We start from the raw sequence: 16,284 nt of genomic DNA, 5'->3' as shown, positions 1-16,284 counted from the left end.
TTTTGCTCTTCGTGGTTGTGACAGTATGTCTCCCTGTACCTGTCCTTGAATGGTGTTGACAACAGTTCAGCTGGTAGTCCAGAAGGTATACTGCTGTCTTCCTTACCACACCTTTATCATGCCTTCCATAATGGTATGTCTCTTCACAGAGCCGTACCTAGGGGATGGCGAATCGGGGTGACTGCTCCGGGCCCTGTGCTTTGAGGGGGCCCCACGGGCCAGTGCGATTGGGGGTGGGGTGGGGAGTGAACCATTGGCTGAGGGAGGCTACCCCCAGCCCTGCCCCTTCTACCCGAGGGAGAGCGCGCGCCCTGGAGCGCTTGGAGGGAGAGTGCACAGCACTGCCTTCCCAGCCCCGGGAAGGCGGGCGGTGTGGCCCCACCAGTGGCGCTGCTGAAGTGGGGCCCTGGCGGTGGGAGGGCGTGGAGTGTGAGCGGGTCCACATCTGGGTGTTTGCCTTCCCTACCTGCCCCCAGTGCAGTTGGTCCTGGAAGTGACATCACTTCCGCCCCGGGCCCCGCACTCCCCTAGGGATGGCCCTGTCTCTTCATATGAGGCCCTGTCTGTGCTAGAAATATTTTTCAAAATGTTCTCAATGATTTCTAATACCAGTTCATCATATTAGTAGCTGTAATGTAGGCAGCCCGTTGGCTGCACAGCCATTTTAACCTGCATCATGTTGATTAGGCCTGATCTGAGTAAATTTAGATGACAGTGCTTAAAATGGGAGCAGCAGCCAGCTGGCTGTCAACACTAGGGCTTTCAATGTTGCTCACAGCACTGGAGCTGAACCAGTATTTGTGTTGAAATTTTTCATTTTTAAGTTTTGAAAAATTTCCTTAGTATAAGTGGTCCTGACTGTGTTTAAATGGTTTTTGTCCCATCTGTTCCAGTAGTTAAATGATATTCAGCATCAGCTGAGGATCCATTGCTGACAACTGTTAGCAAATGGTAACTTTTCCACTTTCAGACTGGAACAGATGCTTTCTGATTTTCACACTAATAATTAGAATTTCTGGAGGCTGTTCTCCTTTAATCATCTTATGATCAAGAAACTTAAATACAGAATGTTTTTTGTATCAGAATCCTGAGTTTCCATTTGTTATCATTATACTGTCACTTTAAAGTATGTTTTCTGTATTGTGTTTCTAATTTCAGAAGAGTTAGCTGTTTGGACAGAGGAAGAATGTAGGAATTTTGAACAAGGACTGAAGGCCTATGGAAAGGATTTTCATTTGATTCAAGCAAACAAGGTAAGGATGATTGATTTTAAAAATGGTAGTTATTTTCCTACTTTTTTTTGTAGCTGAAAAGATATTTAATATCTTTTGGCTTCCTTCCAAATCAGTTTTGTTTTTTCCACACCTAGTCACTGAACTTACATATCCTTCTTTCACTTGATCTATCACAGGAGGGTGTTCTGATTAGCTTCAAGAGTTAGCTGGCATTGTATGGGATGTGGGAAAACAATTCTGAAATGCCGAGTTTTCATTGTGCAAGGCCTTAAATGGGTCTATTTACAAAAAGTTTATCGTCAATATCACTTAATGCTTAACTGGTCAGAATGTATTATAATCTTGTTAAATAGACTTAAAGATTCTGTAGAGGGTGGTAGGCATCTTCGGAAGTGCTACAACCAAGGTTGTTACAGGAATGTTAGTAGGAATTTTCATATTGTAATAATTGAGTTTCTCCACTGATTGAATACCTGGACATTTTGCAGTTGAGTTCAAGATTTGACTGCATGCTTTGTACAGAGCCCTAAGCAAGTATAAGTTAGAGGGTAATGAAAGCTTTTTCCCAGAATCCACTGGGAAATAAAATATAGGTGGAGTCTCCCACTAGTATGCAACAAAAATTCATATTGGCAATCTGCAGGAATACTGGCGCAATGGTGTTTTTTCTTTTTGTCCAGAGGGGTGTCAGTCAGAGCATATGTAAAACCCATAAAAGGGGAACTTCAGAATCTGCTTTCTACAGTTTTCCATTATATGTTTTTGCCCACCCCACCGGCAGTCTCTAGGGCAGATCCTCAGCTGGTGTAAAATGTGAAGTCAAATGAGCATTTGATGTATTACATCATCTGCTCCAGGTTCCGAAAAGTTGTTCCCACTGCCATACCTAGGGGCATCAAACCTGCTTTACAAATCATTCCGTTTAATAGAGTCAAGGCTTGAGGCATCCTCTGTGTTAGCATGCTCCTGATGCTTCCCCTGGTCACTTGTGAGTGCTCTTCCTGCAGCACCCACCTCCTGTCACCACTGGACTTATTCCAGCTCAGTGCTGCAATAAAGTACTCTGCTATTTGAAACAGATGCCAAGGCCAGAAGGGACCATTTTGATCATCTGATCTGACTTCTGGTATATCACAGACGGTAGAACTTCCCAAAAATAATTCCTAGAGGTATATCTTTTAGAAAAACATTCAACCTTGATATAAAAATTGTTAATGATGAAGAATCCACCACAACCGTTGGTAAACTGTTCCAATGGTTAATTACCCTCACTGTCAAAAATTTACACCTTATTTCTGGTCTGAATTTGTTTAGCTTCAGCATCCAGCCACTGGATCATGTTATACCTTTCTCTGGTAGATTGAAAAGCCCATTATTAAATATTCGTTCCCCACGTAGATACTTAGCCTCTATTTGCATGATAGTTGCATGACCGGTAGTATGCCATGATTTTGCTCATGGTGTGTCCATTTCCACCTGAACCCTTGCCACTTGTGTTTTCTTGAGCTAAACTAGTCATTGAAATGTGTGGATATGGACATGCACAGAAATTTTCTCCCATTATGAATTAATGTTTGAATACAAAGGCATATGCTTGGGAAGCCCGCCTTCCCTGTTTAACTTGCTCCTTTTTAATTGATCAAAATCAGGATTTGGCATTTAGCTTTAGTAAAGTAACTTCCAGAATATTTCTGAATTATGGAAAAGTAACTTCCAGAATATTTCTGAATTATGCTAAAAAAGGTATATCACATGTATATAAGAATTGCCATACGGGGCTAGATGGACCTCTGGTTTGATTCGGTATCCTGTCTGACAGTGGCCAGCACTAGATGCTGCCAAGGAAAGTGTAAAATCTCTCCTATAGGCAGATGTGGGATAATCTGCTTTCCACACTCCTATCCTGGTAGCTCTCATCCTAATGTCTAATAGGTAGAGATGGGCTTAAGCCCTGAAACATGAGGTTTAAATAGCCCTTCTAAAACTTTTGTCATGAACTATAACAATGCTGGGTATTTTTGATATCATATAAATGTCTAATTCCATTGTGAATCATGTTAATTTCTTGGCCTCAACAAGTTCTTGTGTCAGTAAATTACACGGTTTTTAATTATACACTGTGTGAAAAGGTTTTCATTTGGTTTTGAATTTCTCACCTTTTAATTTCATTGAACCTCTCCTTGTTCTTGTGTTCGGAGACCAGGAGAACAAACGTTCTCCATCAACCTTCTCTGTACCGTTTATTACTTTATATACCTTTATCATGTCACCCTGTTACTCATCATATTAAGATGAAAAATCTTAAGGGAATCATTCGTAGTACGCTTTGAGTCTCCGCTCTGGGCAAGCAGAATCTCTCAAAGTATAATGTGTCTCATGGTCTCTAGCAGAAAATACATTTGGATTCATCAGTATTTTGTGTGGCACCTTTTTCACAGGTACGAACCAGATCAGTTGGCGAGTGTGTAGCATTTTATTACATGTGGAAAAAATCGGAGCGGTATGACTTCTTTGCACAGCAGACCCGATTTGGGAAAAAGAAGTACAATCTTCATCCTGGTGTAACGTAAGCGGTGCTATTTTTTTCTTACATACATGTCAGATTTCTAGTCTTTTCTTAATATTGCTCTCTTCTAAAATAGAGTAAGAACTTGATTACTCCATAATTTCAGTTTCCAGTAGGACAGTGGCCAAGGGAGAAGAGATGCAATCAGTTCCATGCAGTGTAATTGCTAAAATAGGACACCTGTTAGTATTAAGGCTAACTATTGACATTGAACAATTAATTTAATTTAGCCTGTTTTCTGATTGTGCATTGTCTGAACAGATCACAATTTCTATAGCTACATTCATTGGTGGATGTTTTATGCAAATACATCACAATCACAAATTTTAATTTGGCTTTCTGCAAGTATTCTGCAGTAGTTTTTTCAAATTTGTTGTTTTGGCAAACATTCATGCCAATAAACTTGTTCACCTGAATATTCAGAGAAAAAATAGTATGCACACACAGGCAAAGCCTGTTTGTTCACATATTAAATGTTTGCAGGTAAATATTTTCAGCATTTGACTAGATGGTTGCACTTTTTGTTGCTTCTGTATGTTGAGCGCATTTTGCACACTGCCAGGAGCTCCTTGCATTCCTCGGTATTCCCTCCCCTGTATGCCAGCCTCCCATCAGGGACTCCCTGTACACAAGGTTATACATGGCCCCTTATTTCCCATGGACAAATAACAGGAGGAAAAAATTAGTATAAAGGGATTATAAAGTACCATCTAAATACTTGAAGTAGATATAAAAAAGGTGTGTGTGTGTACACACTATTTTACACACACAACCAACTTCTAAAAAGCCAAGCTGATGCTGAATGTGGTGTTTGTTTTTAGGGATTACATGGACCGTCTTTTAGATGAAAGCGAAAGTGCTGCTTCCAGTCGAGCTCCGTCCCCACCCCCTACAACCTCCAACAGCAGCACCAGCCAGTCTGAGAGGGAGGACAGCACAACTAGCAACAGTAATCAAAATGGTACGTGTAAACTGATGTTTTTTCATCCCCATCTTCCTCACTTCTAAAAGAAGTTGCCACATCATAGCAATCTTGGAAATGGGCTGAAAAGTGTAAAAGGAATTTTTTTAATGAGCATAGCGAGAACCCTTGAAATATCTTCTTTCCAAGGGGTTCTGGCAAGGTATCAGCGGTAAATTACAAAATTAAAAGACCATTATTTGCACATAAATTTCAATACAAAATGTTTGGCAAGTTTAACCTTCTTCCTCCTCAGTGTTTTAGCCTTTTCAGATTCAGTCCTACCTGCATCTGTGCAGGTGCTTAACTAAGTAGTTCCATTGACTTTAAAGTCAATGGATGTTACAAGTTAATGCTTCTCCAGTGCTTGCTTCAGGTGACGCATCAGAAGCAGAGTTAACTAATCTGCTGTACTTACCAGGATTTGGGTGTTGGAGAGCTGGCAGCAGCAAGAGGAAGAGGGTTATAGACAGATGTCCAAAGGGAAGACAGCTGAGGGTGGAGGAGGATATGGAACAGTCCTCTCCAAATGTTTGGAAGTGACGGCACCAGCAGGAGGAAGGAGGATGTGTGTGCAGGAGGCCAAATCATATTGACCATTGAATCTGGAGGGAAGCCTTAAGTTGACCAACATGCTGCACAGGAGGTTGGATGGGGAGGTAGAGACACGCGCAGTTGCTGTTTATATTGGTAGCATTCCAGAGGTTAGCTGTACTTGTGAGCTAGCACTGAAAGGATTTAAATTCTCCTGATGCATATGCTATTATTTGATTCCTAAACATGATGACATCTCCTGTTACAAAGTTGAATCAGTCAAATTCTTGTCATCAAACTGTAAAGCCTGAAGTCCTGTAAGATTAAAATTTGCAGAACTCCTATTCACAGTGAGCTTTATGCATAATGAATATAATGGCTGAGCTCAGTGGATGAACTTTTAACAAGTGACAGTTAAACAGAGAAGATGTGTTTTAGACATTTATATACAGAATACTGTAGAACTGTTCAATTTCACATTTGCCAGGTTTCACACAATTATTGAGGTAAATGTTTTTCTGTATGACTACAGAGTTTATGAACTCTGCTGGCGCCCTAGATCCTGTCATATATCGAGATATGAGTATTTTACTTTTGATAATTTTGTTGGAAAAAGCTTCTCGCTTTTCCCAGACAAATTTCATTTGCATAAGGAAAGAACCTTTATTTAAGGCAGAATAAAAGTAGAAACTAAGCAGCTCTGGTTGTTGTAGGTTTGATTTTTAACTCACCTGCGAATTGAAGTAAGCAGCATTTCTTCAGAGGAAGAAGAGTTTAATGTGCAGCTCTAAATCTTTAAAATATGTGAGAATGGCACCTTGTTATTCCACAGATCCTCTCCCCCCATGTGGCAGTCATATCTGCTGAGGTTACAAACAGAAATCAGCTTGTGCTCTTGTTAACCCTGCTGAGCCAGTACAACTGTCTGAGGGAGCTGGCTTCTGTTCATCATGGTGCACCAACAGAAATAGTTACTAACTTCCAAATCCGGGGCCAGTCAAACTCAGTGAAGATGGAGGTTTTAATTGATGTTACTGAAGACATAATTTGGAGAAAATATGTTGCACCCAGCATCTGAGGGCATAGTTTGGCCTGCAGAACCTCTGTTACCAGGGTGCTGTGCAAGAAGAGAAGAATCCAGTTCAATTCCTAGAGTTCAAGCTGAACTTTCAAGGCTGGCAATTAAGGGGGAAAAATTGTTTGTAAACTGCGCCTGTTTGATTTGGAACTCCATGGGACACAATAAACATGAAACCCCATGCTCTCATTGTTAGGCACTCTTCAGTGTAGAAGAGCATTTTAATTAGATCATTTTTAATCAAGGAGTATCAATGACAAATGTTTAAAATTTTCTAATACCTTAAAAAGAATGCATTAAGCAACTTTGAAAGTTAAAGAACACAAGCTATCAATCATCTCTTGCTAAGTAATGCTGAGGTGTAGAGAGGAAAATTACAGTAGGATTGTGGAAAAGAAACAGCTCCTTTATTGCACGTGAGATGGACCTGAAAGTCTGTGAAACCTCCAGGCTGGGTTAGGAGTATATTTTTCTCAACTGCCAGTCACTGTAGCTTAGACACAGAAACTTGATGCTATCTTCATGGTAGATCAGTTTCCATTTATTGCTTTCATCTTATACGATTTAGAAAAAGTAACAATTTGGGTTTTTGAGGAAGGAGTTTCCTTGTGCTTTAGAATGGGAGCTGTAGCCTTGAGGGAAAACTATTCAGTTAACTCTTCTCAGGTTGATATAGGCATGAACCTTATAATCTGTGGTACCTTAGGCATATGTATCCGAACTAGATTGACTGTAAAAGCTGTAGTTTGATTATCCAGCAAGACTGTGGTACTGCTGTATTCTATAGGATGTTGTTGTGTCTGGATCTGAGCTACAGCTTTCCATAGCTTCAGGGATGGATCTCTTGGAATGGCAGTAAATTTGAGATGTCACATGATGAAGATACTTATACCGAAGATTGGCTTTTTGGTTTTATGGACCTAAGGGTCTACTGTATTGATAGAAATTGCTTAAATATCTAGTTCATATTTCTTCTGTATTGCAGGTGTATCCACTAATGGTCCAGGTGAGATATCGAGTAAAGATGAAGTAAAAATTGAAGGATTGCATGTGAATGGACCTACAGGTGGTAAGAAAACACCTCACACAGATCTGGACACAAATGGATATGAAACTGAAAACCTTTCCATTGACCCTAAACTTGCTCATTCGGCTGCAAGAAATGAAAATGATTTTGAAGAAAAAAATGAAAGACCTGCAAAGAGGAGAAGAATCAACAGCAATGGAAAAGAAAGTCCAGGTTCCTCAGAGTATTTTCAAGAAGCAATATCACATGTGAAATTTGAAGAACTAGAGACTTTGGATGATTGAATATGAGAACTGATTTTATTCCTTGGAGTAAATTCTGGGGTGCCTAAAATTTTCAGGGTTGATGGGTTACCTTACAAAATCAAACTCCTTGAAGCAATCTGAGATTTTTCTTTCACCTTTGAGTTGGCTCTGAAGTTCTTCTGTTTTATTTCAGACCTGAAATGCAGAACTGGAATATTTTGTTTCACAGAACTATGGGCTATTACTGTTCTGGCAGTATTTAGGTATTTTAAGGTGTTTGAGAAATGAATCCATAAACTTGTTTTATATGGTAAACACATTTCCTGCTTAATTTATAAAGGAAATTTCTCTTTTATACACATTCTTCAAATTGTTTGTAGATATAGTTCTACTGTACAAATTACATTTTTTTAAAGAGGAGAGCTGATTCAAATCTCAAAATGTCACTAGTAGTTAGTATGAAATTATAATTCCAAGACACAGTGGAGGAGCAGGTGTAAAGATTTTCAGTCTAGATGAAGAGAAGTGGTATACAATTAAGGAACTCCTATGAATCCTGAAAGTTATGAGCACGATTATTTTTATATATAGAAGTTTTTAAAAAATAAACCAAGTCAGGTTTGTATATGTAAAATTGTTGACATCAATGATGTCTTCCATATTCTTATCTGGGCTAAAGAAATACGTTCTGTATTTTTCCAGATTTCTTTGTAGCCTTTGAAAGATTTTTACAGTACTTATGTCTTGATTGAGCTGTCCTTTCTTAAAACAAAAGCTTGTATAATTTTCTTAACTTGTACAATTGGTAAACTTTTATGAGAAAATAGATATTCTGAGTCTAATGTCAGCTTCATTTTTATTTTGCTAAAGTCTTTTTCTTAAAAAACAAAAAACATACTAAAAACAAATTTTTAAGTGTTTATGTAGTTATTACCAAGTCATATTTTCTTCTCAGAAAACTGTAAACATTAAAATTGTTAAAGGTTAAAATAGGACGGTTAAAGCAGTCACATAATTATGAGAATCTGACTTCTCAAATTTCTGTCTAAGGACAAATAGTGATTTTGAGAATTTTGGAGTTAAGCATGATGCTTTTATTGCGCAAACTTTCTTGCTTTTATTATACATTTTCAAATTTTATTTTTGAGGTCAGACAAAAGCTTAATTTCAGCCAAATCCTTAAATATGTTAAAAATTCATTAGCCAAGTTCAGGCATTAGATTATTCATGATTTTTAATAATCTTGTGCATTTCAGTGACCACAGAAGGGGTAGGAAATGGGTCAAGTGACTCTGGTTGCATAAGTTAGGAATTTAATGCACAGCTGGTAACTGTGGGCCTGATCTTGCATCTCTGTGAAATGTTGGGATTCATATTATTGACTACTTCAGCAGGTGCAGAAGCAGCATCTATGTACATAGTTGGCACAGCATGTATGTAAACATATATACATGTATATATGTAAGAGGCGATAGTAAGCATTGGTATCTATTTTTAAGAGATTTTGCTAGAAAGGAAAACCCTTATCAAGGGAGGGAGATGCTAAATCTGTTCGTTGTAGCTTTCCCAATAAATGTTTGAAATTTTGCTGAGGTGGGGGGTTATGTCTGTGAAGTAGAAAGTTTACAAAGTTTACAGTACCAGTGCTTTTTAGCCACAGCTACACAAAATAGTGTAAAGAAACTCACAGGAAACATTGCCCTGATTGTCTAATTTATAAACTCTTGTCTTCTACTTCTGTGGTTTTACAAATATACTGTTACCTTTTTTTTTTAACTTGGTTATTTCTGCAGGTCTTCAAAAATTTATACGTGTCTTCAGAGCTTTACTTTGAAAATTATGGTCATGTGGTTTCAAACTAATTTGATTATCACATTGACTTACAAAAACACAACTTTTTTTCCCCCTTCCCACCAGTTTTTGCTTTTCACAAATGATCATGAGGCAGAGTTAGAAATGCTGAGCCAAATTCAGACCTGTGTAACTCCATTGACTGACTTAGTTATGCTGGGTGTGAAATTAGCCCATTTTTCTCAGACGTGTTAGGTGATCTGTTTTAACTAGTTCTGCTGACATTAGGGCATTGACATTAATCTAACTGAAACTAGATAGCAGTTTATACAGACATAATCAAGAGAGTGTTTAATTTATGGCCTGCATTAATCTTGTGGAGTGATTGTTTTAGGAGGAGGTCATTGTCAGTTTTAAAATTTGGTTTAACAGAAATCCAAAGTATCAAGTCTTATATCAGAGATGGTATTTAGAAAGTTTCAGAACGAAGGTAGTGCAGTGCTTCTAAAAATCTTTACCTCTTTAATCAGAATCCTATTTTCAATTTATTATTTGTATGCATTTTTGTTTGCAAGTGGAAATACTTGCAAAAACATTTTATAGGAGAGTTTATAAGTAAATTGTCTCAGGCTTGTGTATAAAATATGGCACTGTGTACATTTTCAGAAATGTTGATTTGTTTTTAATCTTTTTATGGTATGCCTAAAGAGATCTGACATTCCATAATCATATAATATGTAATGCTCAGCTATTCTTAAAGAAGTATTTAATTATAATTTGCATTTTGTTTTATGCAGGTGTTTTATACAATATTTGGTTCATGTTCTTCAAAATGCAGCCACTATAATTTGATAAGTCATTGCACTACTAGTACTATTTAAAATTCTAGTAATATAGTAACTTTGATTCATTTCAGAAACATTCAGCACAGTTTGGAACCAAGGAATATGAACCAGCTTCCAAACTGCATTGAAAAGACAGCAGCTTATGTGTAACATTTAGTATATTTTTCAAGCACTGTCATGATGTATCCAGCTGGATCAGGTGTCCTGGTTCATGAAGTGCTTTAAGAGTGCAGCCTGAATCAAAAATTCAGTTCAACAGAACTAACCTTTGTTGGGCTTTATAAAAGATTTAAAGTGATATTTTGAAAAAAAAATTAAAAATTTACAAATTAGTTTTTATACGTTTTTTTTCACGCATAGTAATTTTGCACTGTTAGTAATTCCCTTCTCCTTTCCCCATTCCCTGTCTGCAATTCTGGAAAAGCTTATTAAAATATTTTTTTAATGGATTGTCTTTGTATACAATTATTGAGATTTCTAAATTCAGAGCAGAACTTTTAATTGAGTGAATAATTCTGAAGGATGTGCAAATATATAGTCATGTCTTACAGGGGAGTTGGTAGCAACTCCAGAGTGAAGATTGTGATTTACACTTATACCAAAAGTGAAATTCCCTTTGTTTTCCAGTTTAATTATTGAGTTTAGTCTCCAAATCTTAGACTAACTTCTGTGAACAACTGAATTTTCTCCAAACTTCTCTCATACTCAGTTATTTCCCTAATTTGTGATTATGTAATTGGGCTACACTGTGAACTAACAGACCTGTCCAGTTACTTCAGCTACTTCTCTTTCCCAATGCCTCCTGCCTTCCTGACTCACTAGTTCCTTCAGCGACCATGGAGAGCCAAGCAGGGCTGTGAGGGATGGGCTCTGAGAGAAATGTGGGAGGGCAGACAAGTTGGTGGGGCTTTGAGGAGTGAGAGATTTAGTGAGGGATGGAGGAGGAACCGGTTTATGTGCAGGGGAACCTGGGGTTGGGGGTGAGGGGCCTTGGCTCTACAGATAGCTGCTTCAGCTCTGGTTATCATACAGCACCACAGGGTAAGCAGGGTCTCTGCACCAAAGCATTGGCATACTAAGGGCTCCCCACCATTCCCCTTCCTCCATGATGGAGATATCAAGTATAGATGCCTTAGCCCAGAGGAACTGCTTTTCCCACCTTCATCTTAGCCTATCAGCTCAACTGAGGCGCAGGGAGCACAGTGTCTAATGTCTCCTGCCTTGAAACACCAGGCAGAAGTGTGTCTGCACTTAGTTATCTGAACATTAAGGGTTCTCATAGCGGTGCTGATCATGGCTTTGGAGGACCAATATGGCTATGCTAGGGAAGCCCTGCCAACCACTGTTGTCTCTGTGCCTGATTATGGCCCCATTTTCCCTGGGGAAAATCAGCAGGGAAGATGGTGAGAGACTGTATGGGAAGGTGGAAGAAGTGGGGATTGAGATGGAGAGCGAAGTGCTCCACTCTGACATGGGGTCTTGGATATAAAATGGAATCGTTTGATCGCTCCACATACTCTGCCTGTTTCACTGCAAGCTTGTTGCCTGGTCTCAGCCCATGGCTCCAGATTTCCATCCCATTTCACTAAGGAATTTGGAAATTGATGAATGTTCTTTCAACTTTGACCTGTACCGAGGGGTTAGAAAATAAATTAATACGAGTGTAATTTGAATGGCATAAACCTGATGGCTTGGATTAATGATAGGGCCATTGGTGCCTATTTCCCCACATAAAATTGCTGTAATGCTAACAAGCTGTGCTCCTGACCCATCAGCTATGCCAGCAAAATTATTTCAATCTCTACTGATGTTTTTCCTTTAAGAGCTGAGCTGATAAAAGAGCATTTTAAAACATAGCATCAGTTTTGTTCTTTAGAGAATCACGGTTTTAAGCCTCAGGTCAATCACCAGTTTTAAATGCAGTTTGTGTATTGACTAGCAGAATTCCTTAATTACTGTATTTACAGGTGGCCCTCTATAGAAGTATACCAAACATTGAGAAAATCTTAGGCCATGTCTACACTACAGCGTTAAGTCAACTTAAGTCACATTGGTGATTATAAACCACTGTACTTACATTGCTTGTGCATATTCACACAACACACCTTGTGTCAGCGGAGCATGTCCACGGTTGGTGCTCTAGCACTGACAGAGCAGTGCACCGTGGGTAGCTATCCCACTGTGCAAATCGCCACCTTCTGCTGCTAAGAGTTCTGGGAATGGATTGCAGTACATTTGGGGTGGGCTCACCACCCCATGATGCAGTTTTCTCCGTCTCATCATTCCATGAGCTTCTGATTACATTTCGTGGCATTTTTTGAACTGCCCCTGTAAACTTTGTACCTGCCATCTGTGCCTGAAAGCATGGATCCTGCACCGCTCTCCAGTCTTGTGATGAGTGTTACGAACACAATCTGCTGTTCTAACTGCAGTACCATCAGGGACCTGAGCATCTCTATTTGGTCCTCCATAAGCTTTATCATTTGCTCCTGCCCCTCTATTATCCGCTTCTACCTGTCTCCTTTCCTGGCTATCCAGTCTGAGTTTTTAATTTCTCTTTCCATGCTCTGTGTTCTCTATCTGCATGATCAGACGATTGCAGCACTTCTCGAAACACGTCCTCCTTACTCCTCGTTCACTTCCTTATCTGACAGAGACGCTCCGCCAGTGCGCAGGAGCTGGCCCTCATCTGCAGAAGCAAAAGAAACAATACACAGTGTCAGTATTGTGAGTGCACTCAGTCTTGAATCATACAAGTTACATACACCTCACTTTTCCTTGGCAAGCCCCCAGCATGGCCAGAGCACTAACCATGGTGAGTGTGGCCCAGGGAGAAGGTGCAAGATGGGACAGAGGGTCTGGGTGGTTTCAGAACGGGCTCACTAGAAGTGCCTGTGTTCCTGACTGTAGGGCAACGGAGTTGAAACTGCTGGCCAGAGTAGTCATGGTCAGCATTGTGGGACACCTCCTGAAGGCCACTTAGGGTAACATAAGCAAGGGCAGTGTCTACACTGACACTGTCTCATTCTAACTTCGTTGCTAAAGCTCTGTGTGGCTCGTCAAAGTGGTTTTATTATGTCGGCAGAGCAAGAGAGTTAAATTGGTGGAAGGAATGTTGCAGGGTGCGCTGTTTTGTTAGCTGACTTTCGTTGGCCAACTGTTTAGTATAGACAAGGCCTTCGATTCAACTCTTAAAAACCTGTTGCTTTTTCCCAATATTTGCCCTAAATGTTGCACCGCGGCAGACTTGTTTAAGCTTTCTTTAGCTTCCAACAGGTGTTTCCTCACTGCTATATCTGCCACATTTTCTGTTGTCTCCTGTGCATCTGCACTTCTGCAATAGTGTGTTAATGCTCCCTAATGTCTTTCTTATTCAGTGTGCTGTACTCTCTGGGCGCTTAGTGTGTGTCTCAAAATTTTTTCAAGTGTTTGCATTATTTTAACCCACTTTCTTCCTCTTTACTGTTACAGTATGTTCAGCTGGAGGTAACTATTGCACCAGCCAGGCCTGCAGGTTAGGGTGACCAGATGTCCTGATTGTATAGGGATGGTACTGATTTTTGGGTCTTTTTCTTATATAGGCTCTTATTACCTCCCTCCCCTACTCCCTGTCCCATTTTTTCACAGGTGCTGTCTGGTCACCCTACTGCAGGTACTTATTCTTCCATGGGCCAGACTGATTGTGGAGCTGGGTACAGCCCTGCAGCAGCTCACATTTAAACATCCTATTCAGTAAATGACCCGGGCCATGAAAGGGCCATACTGCATGCTGTCCAAATAGGGTCTTCATCCTTAGCCTTGTATGCTGGTTTGCTAGGAGTTTCACTTTGCAGAGGGTGTCATACGAGCCACATTTAATGTGCTAGGTTAGAGTGTGAGTGAAGGGGAAGCGGCTACACTGTCCAGTGGAACAAGAACCTATGCTCCTACCCTCACTCCATGCTGCTTCAAAGCCCTGGCCTTCTCAGCACAAGTTCCTTCCCTCTCTTTTCCCTCATACCTGAACAGTCCCATACCCATCCTTTCTTTCTCCCTCCTGCATTTCCCTCACCCACCTCGTTCCACCCTCTCCACCAGGTGCACACTTGGTTACAAAATATGGCCAAAGAGACTGTCTGTAAGTGAACAGCAGCTGACTGGGATGGAGGGGGAGGGTAGTGGGGAGAGAAGCTCAGGGCTAGGTTTATAGCTATGCAGTACATGTTATTTTCTTCTAAGTTGGGAGGGAGGGAAGGCAGCAAACAATCACTCCAAATATACATAAAACTGTCAAGTGCCCCCTAAGACCCGACTTAGGTGAAAAACCATCCAGTGCAAACGATTGTGCTCTCTTTTGCCTCCCTAGCACCATTTGAAACTGACAAAAGTTTAACAAGATAGGTAACTACTGCTGATGAGAGACAGACAGATGAAGAAAAGCTCTGTGTAAGCTCATCTCTCACTACCAGCGGTTGGTCCAATAAAAGATATTAACTCACCCCCCCACCTCCCTTATCCTGGCACTGACAAGGCTGCAGCAACCTAGCCTCTGTTTGCCAGAAGCTGGGAAGGGGTGACACGGGATGAATCACTTGATGATTACCTGTTCTGTTCATTCCCTCTGGGGCACCTGGCATTGGCCACTGTCGGAAGACAGGATAGTGGGCTGGCTGAATCTTTGGTCTCCGCAGCATAGCCATTCTTATGCTGCATCCAAAAGTTTAACAAATTTAACCAAGCATTGTGTCTGTTTTATCCTACTTCTATTGGCTCCATGCATCTGCGTTGCTTCACATCCAATCCTACCCCACCCTCACATATGGTCTCCCACCTATCCCTGTTAATTCTACATTTACATAGCCAGTGAGTCTGTGTGTAGCTCCTCATTCTGCATAGGCATCCCTGTGCTCTAGGTCTGTCTATGCGTCAGGTGCCTGGCTGCTGCCGGACTTGCCAACTTCAGGGGTTTTCAGAACCTTTCACTGTATCTGCAGAGAAATTCCCACGGCAGTGGCAGCTTTTCCCCATTCTTCTGGTTCCTGGAGAAAGTCAACCAACCAATGCTGCTATCTCAGCTTGCATGCCCCGCTCCACCATATGATTTCTCCCCCACCCCCACCCCAGCCAGCTCCAGCTGTCCTGCTCACCCCAACCCCAGAACATACCTCCTCCCCTTGGCTTCACTGGTGTCTGTCTATGCCCCTCAAGAACACCTTCCAGACTTCAGAGGGGCCACTGGGTGCACGTGTACCCTAACTTCCAAACATGGCACCATAGTATCGTCAAGAGGAGGGAGACACCTGCTCCAGCCCTGCTGGCTCAAGTAGCTCCACGGCTGGGGGTGCAGGTGGGCTGTGATAGGGGATTTCCCCCTCCCAGGGGTAGGCACAGGGCAGTGGAGTTCTGTTAGGCGGGCCATGTGTCCCAGGTTGGCCCACAGGAGCTGTGGTGGGGGCTTGGTACATATGGCCAGCATTATGGGCACAGGAATATCATGGGGTTTTGTACCTCAGGTGGCAACCCTAAGTGCTTCCCAACCTATGGGGCAACGTCACCAAATGAGCCAGGAGGCCCATGCCCTGTGGGGGGGTGGGATTCCCAGAGCCCAAGGTTCCTGAGCCTGCCCTGCAGATGAACCAGCCCAAGGCTGCTTGCAGCAGTACAGTTAGGGCTAAGGCTGCCCTACTGCCCATGGGCCACTGCTGCACTGCCCCGTCCCCAGTGCTATTAGCACCTGGGCTGTGGGGCTGCAGGAATGGCTGCCAAGTGGCGCCTGCCCTGCCACAAGGCCTCAATACCATGCCAACTGCTCTGCTGCTGGGCCAGGGCAGATGGCTGCTGCAGGGAACCATTGACAAGGGAGGGGCGCAGGCGTGGCCAGAACCACCCCCCCACCCCCTGGATCTCACCACATGCACAGCTTAGCCCCGGCCACCAGGCGTGCCCACAGCTACGCACCTGTCAGCAATTCTGCCCACCGAGTGGCCCTGCGCTCAGGCTGGGTGCGGGGAGCTGTCCAGCCC

At 41.7% G+C, this 16,284-nt stretch overlaps 1 protein-coding gene across 11 annotated transcripts in view; it reads left to right on the top strand.

Moving 5' to 3' along the window:
• MIER1 (MIER1 transcriptional regulator) overlaps positions 1–10,731 on the top strand; it is a 54,762-nt gene extending 44,031 nt beyond the window's left edge. For all 11 annotated transcript variants that reach the window (XM_043552861.1, XM_043552858.1, XM_043552859.1 and 8 more), the window contains 4 exons: positions 1,159–1,253; positions 3,674–3,801; positions 4,623–4,762; positions 7,360–10,731. In XM_043552861.1, coding sequence (XP_043408796.1) covers positions 1,159–1,253; positions 3,674–3,801; positions 4,623–4,762; positions 7,360–7,685 — 689 coding nt within the window. In that variant the 3' untranslated portion in view covers positions 7,686–10,731. The remainder of the gene's footprint in view (positions 1–1,158; positions 1,254–3,673; positions 3,802–4,622; positions 4,763–7,359) is intronic.
• The last annotated feature ends 5,553 nt before the right edge of the window (positions 10,732–16,284 follow it).

Source organism: Chelonia mydas, chromosome 8, assembly GCF_015237465.2.
Source record: "Chelonia mydas isolate rCheMyd1 chromosome 8, rCheMyd1.pri.v2, whole genome shotgun sequence".
Taxonomy (NCBI): Eukaryota; Metazoa; Chordata; order Testudines; family Cheloniidae; genus Chelonia; species Chelonia mydas.
Note: the sequence above shows the minus strand (reverse complement) of the source record. Positions and strands in the feature narration are given on the sequence as shown.